The sequence below is a fragment of the Sceloporus occidentalis genome, unplaced genomic scaffold (genome assembly GCF_023333645.1).
Source record: "Sceloporus occidentalis isolate IW3139 unplaced genomic scaffold, rSceOcc1.0.p SCAF_50, whole genome shotgun sequence".
Taxonomy (NCBI): Eukaryota; Metazoa; Chordata; class Lepidosauria; order Squamata; family Phrynosomatidae; genus Sceloporus; species Sceloporus occidentalis.
Genome location: NW_028317030.1, coordinates 1,805,915 through 1,819,455, shown reverse-complemented (window position 1 = coordinate 1,819,455; position 13,541 = coordinate 1,805,915). Strand labels below are relative to the sequence as shown.

Here is a 13,541-nt window from a genome sequence, read left to right as displayed (position 1 = left end):
TCTGTATCTATGCTACAGCTCCTTCGCCAGACTACACATTATGAAGGCCCTGCATAATGCATAATTAAATCAGCAACATTTTTTTCAGTCTCCTTACACATTATACAGGGTCAGCTCAGGTCTTGCTGAAGAAACCTGCCCGTGTTAACCCTTCATAATTAATAGCAAAGCGAGGGTTAAAACCCCAACTAGCCCCTTGGTGAATAAACCCCAAAGTGATATCAGGGAGGTTATATGTTCAGCTCTCCGGCAAACAGAATAGAGCCCTGGATACCCTCAGGGGAGAATACTGAAATAATGCTGGCTGAGCATTATGGGGGTTATTTGTCCACAATATTAGTACATCTTCAGCATTTATGTATATTATATGATGTCTTAAACCTTCAGACATCCCGACCAGATCTGCATATATCGCGAGACAGGTTAGGAAAGTAGAATATGATCGAATACACAATGTTTACACTGAAAGGTGAATAGAATGTATGAAATAATGCACACAGCCAATGTCATTACTGGCGGCCATTCCACCTGCACCGATCACTTCCATCCCTTTAAATCACTTACTTATCAGCTCTCTGCTTCACAACTTAAAGTAACTCGGTGCTTTAACTAGGTCACTACCGCTTGTCCGCTTCCGGATGACCCGGAAGTTGTTACTGGTCTAGTCTATTTTTTTTTTTCTTTTCTAGTAGGCGCCTAATACATAATTGTAATTAGGTAAGACATTGGGCGGTGTGGGGCACCTGTAGGCGGAAGTAGCCCCGGGTTCCCATGGCAACCAGCGTGCGCTGAGGCACTGCTCGGTGGTAGAGTCCGGCAGGTCGCTGGTTGCTATAGTAACAGGGCATCGCGTGCTTGACAGCAGGGAGACTGCAGCAAGATGGCGAAGCAGAACTGGCTGGAGAGTCTGAAGGCGGCGAAGAAAACGGCGTTAGTGCAGGATGGTAAATGCGCTTCTCGGATTAACGTGAAGGAGAGCTCGGTGATTTCAGTCGTTAAAAACGCGGCCGGTTAAATCCTGACTCTTATCTGTTTTAAACGCCTCAGGTCGGGCCGAGACAAGAGCTGCCCAACGTGATGCTGAATATAACATAATAATATAGCATAATGTAATAAACCATATGAAAACTGCCCTGCAGAATGTAGAAATCATTGTCTGACCTTAGCATACTTTGGGACCCAAATCGATTTGCACCTCTTTTGTATGAGCCCAGAATGTTTGCTTGGTATGAGGGCATCTAAAGCCCCGATAATGTGTATAGAAACCGCAGCCAACGTGTGAATAAAGATATAAATTAAACAGACACAATTTGGCTATTTGGTCGCTGTAAGCCGTGTTTGAAGCTCAGCTTTCAGGCTGAGGAATAAGGAGAATTGCTGAACAATCCGAATCTCACTCGTTACCGAGGGCCAATGTACGATTTTGTCTTTATGATTGGTTGATTGTCTCTTACACAGACGTGGCAGATCTGGCAGTTTAATGTGCATCGCCGGCCGCCGCTTTTCCTCCCCAGCCCTGCACTTTATTCTGCAGAAGGAACATGGAAACGGGGCAAATGGGTGATCCGGTACGGGAGATGAAATGTTCCACCCACAGGCATTTAAATGGTTATTAATTGTGTGAAAGAGGAGCATAACGCCATGTTCCAAGGGGCCCACGGTGGATCATTTACCAAGATCATTGGTTGCCATGATGATTGCATGGCTTTTACCACTTTAAACTCAAATTGCTCTTCGTGTGTGGCCCCTAACATCACCCGTAATGAGAAAAGAAGGTTCCCTTTTAGACTTATGTGGTTTGAGGATAATTTCGATCTGTCCGGGTGCTGCGCGAATGTAGGTTTTGCTAGAATATCTGGGCTTTTAATTTGCTTTACTCTTTTTTATTGTTCTTTACCTTTTATATTTAACTTTTTTTAGGGAAGAGGAAAGTACATTACCTGTTTTCTGATGGCAAAGAAATGGCTGAAGAATATGATGCCAAAACACATGAACTACTAGGTGAGGAATTCAAGCACGTTACATACACGCTACTGTTCAAAAGTTTGGGGTCACTCAGCTGCTTTTCTAACGATCAATCAACCTTTTAAACTTCAGTGAACTCAATGTGCCATTGGAACACAGGAGTGATGGGAGTGATAAAGGGCCATTGGAACACAGGAGTGATGGGAGTGATAAAGGGCCATTGGAACACAGGAGTGATGGGAGTGATAAAGGGCCATTGGAACACAGGAGTGATGGGGGTGATAAAGGGCCATTGGCACACAGGAGTGATGGGAGTGATAAAGGGCCTTGTGCGCCTATGAAGATATTTCATTAAAAATCAGCCGTTTCCAGCTAGTCGTTTACGACATTAACCCCATCTGCGCTGGATTTCTAATCCATTTCATGGACAAATGTTTGCATTTCTAATTAACCCCAAGCTTTTGAACAGTACGGTACATACATGCAGACATAGTTTGTACACAGTGAACAGTTTGCCTGTAGGAGAAAGCTGGACAGCCATGTTCCCTAGCCAAACTTTTTCACAGTTATCTTTAAATAATTTTTTCAAATAACACATGAAGTGAATTGAAATAAAAGGACATTAAAGGTTGACATCTAACCTCCTACACTTTCACGCCGTGTATTGTTTTGAAATTGAAAGAAGCTGTCAAGAGGAGTTCAGGTGCATGATGGGAAATACGTTCTAATCACACGGAAACACTGAAAATCATATTTAAATGTTAAAACTGTTGCACCCTTAAATGCTGTGTATGTTGATGTCATGTTACAGGTACAGACTGGGCTGCCAACAAGCATTCTTGGAACATTAAACTTGCTTTTTCTTTTGCTTTTTCTACCACTTACATTTTTTGTCCACGTCATTTAAATTATGGCGACTTGCAGTCTGGGTGTTGATTTGTAATAATAAATGTGTTTCTTTCTCTCTTGCAGTTAGGAAATGGAGACAGAAATCTTCCTTAGGAGCGTACGGTCAGTGGGAGTTTGAAGTCGGCGAAGCACCCCTGTCGGGTTCTGCGCTTCAGCAGGGCTTCCTAAAAGAGAGCAGTGCTAATGTATGTATCAATACCCTGCACGGCCAGATCAGGTGTTACACAGAGAAGACTATATCTTATTCCCTCCAGATGTTATAACATTTTGAGAAAAACCTGGCAGCCATCGCTTTGGGATCCTACCAGTGTGAAGCTCTGCGGATTTGGCCTTGGAACAAGCAAGTGATTTCACACGGGGCTCGCCAGCAGAGTGAAGTCCCTGTTGAAGTTTGATCTGAGTTGAACAGAATTTTAGCTGCCTCACTGGTAGCTTAACGATGGCTGACAAACTAAATAAGGCCAGGTTAATAGGGGTCGCCAAATGCCCTGTGCCATGATGTGATCAACATTCTGATCATCTAAATCCGCCATGAGCGCAGCCAGTGACTCCTGACAGTGTTAGCTCGGGTCCAAAAACCATGTAGCCGTAGTGATGGTTCCTTAGACGTTTTTCATGCCATCAGTGGTCCGAAATGTTCACTAAACATATTGCGTAAAATATGTCTGTCAAGAAGAAATAAATGACAAAGCGGCACTTCTAATAATATATATAAAAAATACCATTCAAAAGTTTGGGGTCGCTTGGCTGTTTACATGGAAAACAAGGACATTTCAAGCTGTAACATAATTGCAATTAGCCTTTTAAACGTAAACATTGATTCGCGAACAGAACGTGCCGTTGGAACAAAGGAGTGATGGGAGTAATATGAAGACATTCCATTAAAAATCAAGCATTAACCCCATCGGCGCTGTATTTCTGATTCATATTATTTTAATGAACAAAATTTGCTTTTCCTTCAAAAACAATGACTTTTTTAAGTGACCCCAAGCTTTTAAGCGGTAGTGTAGGGGTGTGCTCACCATCCAGTTTGCTGGGAAATGGTCCATAAAATACATCAAAGTTTATCTCTTTTCTAGGAAATTCACTTATATAGTTAAGGTTTATGCTTTAGGTAAAGTATTAATATTCTTGTGTATTACCAAAAGCACTTATCCATGGGTCTAACATTTCACACGTATTTTTTTTAAGCCTGTTTTCATAAGGAAGGACACCAAAACAAGTTTCCAGTGGCGAATTCGTAACCTGCCTTACCCTAAAGAAGTATACAATGTTAGTATAGACAAGACAGACCGTTGCTGTGTTATACGGACAACCAACAAAAAGTAAGGAAACCTTATTCTGCGCTCAACAAAGTCGCTCCTATTCTCAGGGCAACGTCTCTGCTTTCTTTTTTTCTCTCTCTCTCTCTCTCTCTCTCTCTCTCTCTCTCTCTAAACGTGCCTACGGTATCCCCAAGATCACCCATTGTAACCAGATTAGAAAATACTTGCATAGTTATGATGTCTTGATACCAGTGGAGTGAATGCACTTCTAGAATTGCACAGGCTTTTTGCCTTTTTATTATAGAATTTGATTTCTCACTTGTCAGACGTGAATATAAATGTATCCCCTTAATACAAATTCTGTAACAGAAAAGCTGTGTACGACAAGGGAAACAAAATACATTTGTAACAAAGCCGTAAAATTAATTATGCACCTTATTACCACAAGAGTGAAAATCCCAGCACATGCCTCTAGTATCGTACAATAACGGATGCCGGCCAACAGAGGGCGCTCCAGGAGAAGAGCCAGAGTCTATAATGAGAACATGTGCTCCGTGTCCCCGTCCAGAAACATGACCCAGTACCCAACACTCGCCTGTCTCTTTACAAACATGTTTAACAGCCTGGAGACTGGAGTTTTTATTCAATTTAATTGTCCTTTTAATAGAAATATTCAACTCCCCCAGCAGTTTTTTTTTTTCCGTTTGTGAATTTGAGCATTTAGAAGTTGGAAGGGGGTTTGGAAAAAGCATGCCAGTACGTTGGGCTTTTTGTTATGTGCCCAATAAACACTCTGTTTGTTGGTCCGAAACACTAACTTTTGAATAAATGCTTTGTTTTTTTGTTTCTTTTCAATGTGATCTCGGAGCGCCCAAAATTTTAGTTTATTTTGTTGGGATTTTTTAATATATGTTTATTACGCATTTTTTCTTTTAATAATTTTTTTTGGTACTAGCAGTCATAACAGATTTAAACAATGATTTTTGCAAATTTTTTAAAATTTTAAACGTATTTATTTTGTGGCTATTTGAGACTATAACCACCATGTATGGTATAGAATTTGATGTTTGATTTATCTGTTTCCAGAAATCATATGAGCAGAAATCTCTGTAGACTTGACTTTAGGATTTTTTTTTTATTATATTCAATAGTAACTGTGTTTCCATCAAACGGCAATTTGCTTTTTACACCTTCTAATCACGTGTCTTCGGAACATTTATCTTGTGCCTAAAGATCAATGTTGCCAAATAACCTCTGCTAGGATTATTTATTAATTTAGTACCATTTCATATAGGACGATTTGCGAGAGGTACATTTTAGAAGCCTGGTCAGTAAATGGTTAATAGAGAACAAGGCTAACGCCAGATGATCGTATGTGATTCTGTAAACAAGTCCGGGCATTTCTTTGTATTAATGATCCGCACAAACAATGTGTGAAATAAATGATTTAATAAGAAGCACTTAGTCGGGGGGGGGGGGGGGGGGGGGATTACCGGTTCTGTCCCTCCCTGTCCTAACCAAACTCCTGTTCTTTGGATGCCCTTTTTATCTATCATTGAGGAGTTAACACTTCCCTAACATGTCTTTGTGTTCATCTAATCTCTGCTATTTAACCTTTGACATCTCCCTTATTATCCGTCTGCCACCTTTATGAAATACTAAAAGTAGCGACATCACAGGAGACTTTAATCTCTGTCAGTAAGACATTCCTCCAGTATCCCCGCTCCACACTCACCTTGTTTTATGAGCTACTAATACTATTCTTAGCAGCTAGATACGTGTCTCTATTTGTAACGTTTCACGAGTCCCCTTTCAGCATTTTTACTACATGAATGTGGACCAGCTAACATTTTTTCTTCTCCCAAATTGAATAGATATGGAAAGCAACTTAAACAGGGAATTAGCCTGCTTCTCTTTGAGGTTAATTTAGTCTAAATGTACACCAACCTGCGGACGTATGTAAAATGTACGAGAGATGTGTGCATATATAATTCTGTATTGTATACTAGTGGATAAGAGACTGGCTAGATCTCCTAAACCTAATAACTGTGTACCCCCAATTATTGTATATCAAGGAAATATAACAAATATAACGGAACCACAACTCCCATAATGCTTCATCTGTTGGTTATTAAAGGCGGTAATGGCACCAGTTCCTTGTACGGGGTGTCTGCCGTTTGTACAACGGAGTATGTTGGCGCTTTCTGAATAAACTCATGAATACACAGGGTTTGATTGTTCCCTGTGCTGTCTTCACAGATATTATAAAAAGTTCTCCATTCCCGACTTGGACAGATGTCAGCTTGACCTGAACGACAGCGCGTTAAGCTTTGCACACGCAAATAACACATTAATTGTTACCGTAAGTAGCCTGTGTGATTTACAGGGGTGAAGGATACTTGTAATATCGCTTTTTTGGGACCTCAACTAGATTGATGCAGGCGTATAGCTGGTGAACAAAAAAAACTACTACTTACATATAGATAGGGATAAGGCGTGTCGTTCTCTTGTTAAATAACTGGTAACTTCTCTCTTACCTGTAGTATCAAAAACCCAAGGAAATCCTGTCCATTGAAGAAGGACTCGCCAAGGAGCTCAAATCAATGAAGACAAACGCAGATGGAGATGTGGAGTGCAAAACCCAGTGATTCCAGGAGCCGTCGTTATTAATTATATTCCTAATTTTGTTACAAAATAAATACAATATTTGTTAAGTCAGTGTTTTGTGTTTGGTTTTTTTTTGGTTTTTTTTTTTTTAAATCTGTTTGACAGTGGTATAAATGCAAAACAAAAGTAGAATAAAACACCAAATCATATACAGTGCCAAGAGAGTCAGTAGAGCACATCAGAAGAAAGAGACATCATGATATTAACAACGACATCACATGTTGGCAAAGTACAAATGTACGGGAAAAAACACGGTGCGCTGCCAATGGGACAGAGCAATAAAATTCGAGAGTATACCACATGGTTTTTGTATTGTAATGGGATGGAGGAGGAGAGGAAGGGAGGGAGGGTAACACAGAACCACAGGGGAAAGAAAGAGATGGAGACAGAAAGAGAGAGGAAAAAAAAAAGGAAAGGAAGGGAAGAATCCAGGAAGCCAGAAAAGCCCGATTATAGGAGAAGCAGCGGTAATGCTGTAGGGCCTGGGAAAGCCTCGAGCCAGGGACTCCAGATGGACTCAAATTTACACATTTCGTCATGTAGTTTAGCTGTGATTTTCTCCATCGTAAGGACCGACCAGATGTTAGAGAGAATTTCGGAGCGAGTGGGAGGGGGGCCTTTCCATTTCTTAGCTATAGCTTGTCTGACAGCAGCGCATATCCTGTAGACCAACTTCCGACCAGGGGTCGCCAAACGAGGAGACTGTATGTCCATGTTCAACAAAGCAACTTGGGGAGTGGCAGGTATGGCGACCGCCAGGGCCGTGGAAAGATCGCAGAAAAGCTCATCGCACAGAGGACGAATCAGCGGGCAAGACCACCAGGCGTGTAAGTAGGTACCAATATCACCACAGCCACGGAAGCAAGTAGCGTCACATCCAGAGTGAAGGTGGGAAAGGCGCACAGGGGTGAGGTACCAACAGGCCACAACTTTATAAGAGCGTTCCTTAATGATCGTGTTGGTAGTGATACGATGGGTGTTGGACGCCGCCCTATCCCACGACTCATCTGATGATTGTTCCTGGAGATCAGCATGCCAGCGAGCACGGTGGGACGGAGGAGCACTGTATGCAGTAGCCAGGAGGTGAGTGTAATGCGAAGAAATAGATTTTTTGTGTTTTAATTTAAATCACCGGGAAAAACAAAATGATGATTGAGGTCTTTAAAACCGCCCTGGTTTAAATCCTGTGAGCAACTTACTAAGAGATACTTAATCAATAATGAATAATTCATTAAAACTTTGCATGCATTATATATAAAATTTGAAATGATGTGAAGCAAAAATTAGACTGTATTATGGCAGATACTTTAGTTTGTAGTGGTTACATTGCAGTTTATTTTGTATATCTAAGTGTAGAACTGACTGTAGATCGTGTGAAAAATAAAAATATGATGGGACATTCAAAAATGGTAAAAAAAATATTGAAACGTATATATTTTTTAAATGCGCACTTAACATGAAAACAAAGTTTAAGTGTACATTGGAGTCCATTGGGCATGTAATTCTGTACCTGCATTCTTTGGTTATTGGAGTAAGTAACAAAGTGTCTCATTTAACTCCTCCCACGGCTGCCTCTGCTGAAACCAGGAAGCATTTGTAGGTACACTTCTTGCACGTGCTCAGTAGCACTCCCCATATAACCCAATGGTAGCAGCTCTACACAGTAGGTACAGGAAGCATGCTTTCTGCTCACACTTCCTGGCTTCAGTAATGGCATCCAGGCCATGTATATCGTCATACGTGAAAGATTTACATCCTTGGCTCGACTTGGCACAAATGCCACTGTACTCCGTTAAAAAAAACTATGTTAATCAAAAGCTTTGTGGGCAGAAATGTATCTTGGCTGGACGTTGCACAAGGCCACACCAGGATTATACTCACAATGGAGGCTGTGCTGGTTAGGTACAGTACTTCATAGCGTATAAGAGCGGATTACAAGAGAGATGGAGATCTTCCCAACCAGCACACGGAGCGGTGGCACATCAGGGAGCCCGATCTCTGCCCCCAGTTAAATGGCAGGAGAGGTCCCAGTCAAGTGGCCAAAATGCACCACTGTTTTAGGCTGGAGGAGTCATGTGCCACCTGCCAAGCTGTGTGTTATAGTCACACTAACTTGCCCGGTCTTGGGCACATATAATATAAAAATAAAATCTAAGTGATGCAAGCCCTCCTAAAAGGAGAATGTAGCCAAGGCTGTCCATTCAAAATGTAGATATGGGAACTGAATCTTGCTTACATCTCATACTTTAATGGAAAAAAAATCGAGTAACTCCTAACATGTTTGGGCAATCTATAAATACATAGGAAAGAATGCATTATATGGGATATACCAAGCTAAGTCATATAAGAAGATACGGAGCATCCCAAAACATGCGTACGCTTACTATAAGCAGTACCTTTTTACCTATGCCTACCCTATACACACTTCTTTCTGTGTCAGCTGCACATAATATATTTATTTGTTTTTTTAGGTGTCCAATAAATAAACAGCAGCGGACTCCATATCTTAGTAATGCATCTACATTCACCCGTAATAAGATCTGTCTAGAAACAATCTTGACGGCAAATCCGTCTGATAGATGATATGGAAGGTTTCCAACATAGGTAAACAGAAACAAAGTCAAGCTCACAAAGGGTTAGCGTAAATTGCTGTTTTGTTCCATACAATTGGAATACACACGCTTAAATGCATCACAGCCATTTCCCCAAAAAAGAAAACTTTGGAATGAGTAATTTACGCAATTTGGATTTTTTTCCCTTCTTTAAATGTTTATATTGCCCCAAAGCTGAAAAGCCAAGAAGCTAAACACTGACAATTCATTTCAAGGGTCACATTACGCTCTTGTATGAGATAAAGAAAGGCATAACACATCTTAAACCCAGGCGAACTGTCTTCGTTCAAAGGTGATCTGATTATCTTTTGTTTCAGGTGACGGCTTGTTCCTTTACTTCTGACAAAAGCATCCAAGTTGACGTGATAGATTGTGCGATTCGTGCCGTTTTTGGCCCAGTCACTGGTATCCTGCTTTTAGAAACTCATCTCTGGATCTTAATGTTTAAAATATGCCCACATTATGCAGCAGACTAAAATCCACTACAGAGGAAAATAAATTACTTCTAGGATCGCAATATTATAAGCCGACCCATACTGCATGCTGGTGGGTTATTGCTATTTTAAAAAAAAGTTTCAATAACAAAATGTATTATGGCTGACAAAGTTTGTCCAGTTTAGTACAGAAATCCATTATTGCAACCAAGTCATATAAACGTGTCCGTTTCACTCACATTTGTATTAAAATGTGATTTAACCTCAATTAGAAAATCAAATCTTGTCCATTAAAATAAAGTAAATGACTATTGTAGCTGGAAACGGCTGATCTTCTAATACCTGGAATCTCTTCATAGGCGTACAGAGGCCTTTATCACTCCCATCACTCCTGTGTGCCAACGGCCCTTTATCACTCCCATCACTCCTGTGTGCCGATGGCCCTTTATCACTCCCATTGCTCCTGTGTGCCGATGGCGCTGATCCAAGTTTACATTTAAAAAGGCTAATTGATCGTTAGAAAACCCTTTTGCAATTATGTTACAGCTAGAAATTTCCTTGTTTCCCATGAAAACAGCTGAGTGACCCCAAACTTTTGAAAGGTAGTGTGTGTAATGAGGCAGTGCTTTTTTTTCCGTCAAATAAAATTGCATTTTAATGTCTTGGAAAAATCATTTCTAATAGTGTTTAATGCCCAAACCATTCCCAGCAATTATTTTTAGATTTATTTTTAAGTTACTAAAATACTAAACGGTGATTTGACTCCAACGCATGCATCAATAGAAAATCAGAACTCTTCTTAAACGTTTCTGTGTTGTTTTTATGAGATTTAAAACTTCAGAGGAAAACTTTAAAAGTAAAAATCTGCTAAGGATTAATTGCTTAACTTAGCTAAAAATTGCATTTCATGTTTGTTTTTTTTTCCAAGAGAAACATCTCCTTTAAGTAGTTTTGATGGATAATAAAGATGCGAAATACAAGTTCCAACATCCATTCTTTATTGAGCGATCATTAAAAAAAAAAAGAGAAAAAAAACAAAACAGGTGATCCAGAGACACACAAAATATATAAAATTTCCAAAACATCTACAGCGTCCCTTATATATATATATATATAACTTTAATCAGAGAATCACAGCAGGAAATATCAACAATAAAACCTTAAATAATATAATTAAAATCCCATAGTAAAAGTTCAAAATGTAGACAAAACGATCCCATGATACATAAATATATAAAAATAGTTTCTGTGAACAGCCTAGTATATAATTATGTGAGGGACCCACGTGACATTTTCTCTAGAACTTCTGGTGCGCATGTACACGGAAGTAACCCATTACGTACTACGAGGTAAGGATTGAGGATTGAGTGGGAACGTGGAATAAGATAAATCACGAGTAATCAATAAAGAAACTATTAAATACAATGTTATTTGTTGGCTGCTGCTTCTGTAAATATGCCAGCCAGTCCCATCAGACTAGGACGCATAGGCCTGTGATGTCATGTATTTAGTGAATGTGTGTGAATGAAGTCATCACCATGACTCAGTTCCACAGTGGCACAAGCAGACAGGAGTCCAGTAAATGATCTCTCCGGGAGATTAAAGCATATTAATCATATATTCATTATTTGAGCTGTAAAGACAGGAATATTAGAAAATAATCATCTATGAGGGATATGTTCCTTTAAAAAGCTGGAAAATAACAATTTCAGCTTCACAAAGTATTAGGAAGGACGAGGCCAACCCCACTGAGCTTCTCCTGTATGTTAGTTAGCGAATAAATCCCATGTATGTATGCTGCATGTATGTTTACACCTATATTTCATTCATAGCGGAAAAAAAAATCTATGTACGCGAATGGCGTTAAGTGAGACCCTAATAATTCCTTTACTTATACTGGTGAAAACTTTAAGCTGATGAACTATTTTTCAGAGGTGTAAGGAGATATGCATTATCTCTCTGATGGCTCCTTATCACTTGAGTGTAGAGAAGTGAGCACGCAGGTTCCTCTGTGATCAATCATTCCATGTTTTCTGCGTATGAATTTGAGGTAATGCAGTGTAGACGCGCCTCTCTTTACTTCCGCTCATTAAAATCCCAAACCGTCCAAACCGCTAAAGGGAAGAAAGCTTTTAAAGCAGCTGAGCTCTGATTTACACGTCTCTCCTTCAGCTGATCCCGGCCGTGGTGGGCACTGGGCCCGGGGGCCATACTGGCTGTAAGGACGAGCAAGGCTTTTATTCTACTTAGGGAAACAGCGTGTGAAGTAAAATGGAATTACAGTCTCAAGCCCATTGCTAAAAGTGGAGGCTTACATGTCACAGGTCTGAGACGGAGTGAGTTACAAACACTTGATACAGACTATAGCCAATATAACTCCACAGACTAGGTTGCCGTTTTTGGACAGGTTTGGACTTCACAGGTACCCTGAAAATCAGAGACAGCTAAATACTTCCCAATGTAAGATCTATAAGCCTTGGAAGTGGACACTGTGGCTTCAAACAAGGAGTAATCTACAGAGACTCAAGTATTAGCACATCATTAATAATTGTATAGTTAATTGAATCCCTTTCCTTTATGTTAAAAGTGGGTGTTATTTTTTTCTGAAATGTATTAAATATTAATACAACAGTAATTCAGGCTCTATTGGGTAATTGTAAAGTGTAACAGGTTCTGGGGTTGGCTGGTGGCGGGTATGCTATGGATTGGCAGGGGTATGCTATGCATCGGCAGGGGTAAGAGGAGAGAAAACAAACTTATTTTGCTTTCAATATTTTTACAAAAGGTAGATAAAAAATAGAAAAAAAATACGCCCAAAAAACATTTACATACATGCCTAGAGAAGTGGAGAGAATTTGTAATAAAAATATTTCCCCCTCATATATACAGGAAAAATAGGAGAGTAAAAGATGATGTAAAGAGTGGCTGTGATCTCCAGTGATAAAACTTCTTTATGTTAAGAGATTTTAAACATATTTCAGAAAAATAAATCCATAGATTTCTGAGAAAAATAACACTCTGAGCTCTGAGGACTTTATTTTTTCTTTTTTTTGATTTTCAGGAAAGTTATCAGAAATGTGTGAAGCATTAACAGTTTTTATTTATTCTTACAAAACCTCGGCAGGAATTTTGCAGAAGTACTTCATCGACAAAGAATGTCTTGCATTCAACATATTGGGTGTACGATGGATATTAGTTTAACTTTATGCTTCTGGGCCCATCAGTCTCAAAAAGGTTAGGAAGCCTCAAGATGTTGTTGTCCTCCAGTTCCCATGATCCTTACGCCAAGGGAGGATCATAGGAACTGTAGTTTACTAAGAGCTGGAGAGACACAGAATCTCGGCGTGGAAATTAAGCCAAGTGGTTTCCAGCGTTTGTTGTTCACTAGAAGGTACAGAATTGACATTTTACAGAATTGACTCCAAAGTTGACTTATGTATAAAAGTTGCAATAAACAGATTTGTTGATAAAATGGCAGAATATGAGCGTTACAAACCAGCTGCATCAGTATGTTTCTATCACCCACCCCTCTGTGTATACAACAAGGTTTATGAGACAATTTCCAGGACCCTCATAAACGATCACCTGCTATGAGACGGCTGGCGGCTTTGTGGTTACCGACGTCTACAATAAAAAGTTGGAGAAGTTGTACAAAAGGTTGCCGCGGTACACTTTGACCGAGATGCCTT

At 39.9% G+C, this 13,541-nt stretch overlaps 1 protein-coding gene across 2 annotated transcripts; it reads left to right on the top strand.

Annotated features, from left to right (window-relative positions):
• Positions 1-880: 880 nt before the first annotated feature.
• LOC149288615 (protein DPCD-like) lies at positions 881-6,787 on the top strand. 2 transcript variants are annotated; one of them, XM_089491536.1, is made up of 6 exons: positions 881-944; positions 1,921-2,001; positions 2,938-3,059; positions 4,066-4,199; positions 6,435-6,501; positions 6,683-6,787. In XM_089491536.1, the coding sequence occupies exons 1-6, from the start codon at positions 881-883 to the stop codon at positions 6,785-6,787; spliced, it is 573 nt and encodes a 190-aa protein (XP_089347662.1). The 2 variants fall into 2 exon arrangements, with proteins under 2 accessions (XP_089347662.1, XP_089347661.1); XM_089491535.1 differs by having other exon boundaries at positions 6,399-6,501.
• Positions 6,788-13,541: the final 6,754 nt, after the last annotated feature.

Excerpts from the sequence above, each read along its gene's own strand:
- LOC149288615 (XM_089491535.1), top strand. The coding sequence starts at position 881 with ATGGCGAAGCAGAACTGGCTGGAGAGTCTGAAGGCGGCGAAGAAAACG. Across the intron at positions 2,002-2,937 it reads CAAAACACATGAACTACTAG|TTAGGAAATGGAGACAGAAA; the intron begins GTGAGGAATTCA and ends TCTCTCTTGCAG. Across the intron at positions 4,200-6,398 it reads ATACGGACAACCAACAAAAA|ATATTATAAAAAGTTCTCCA; the intron begins GTAAGGAAACCT and ends CTGTCTTCACAG.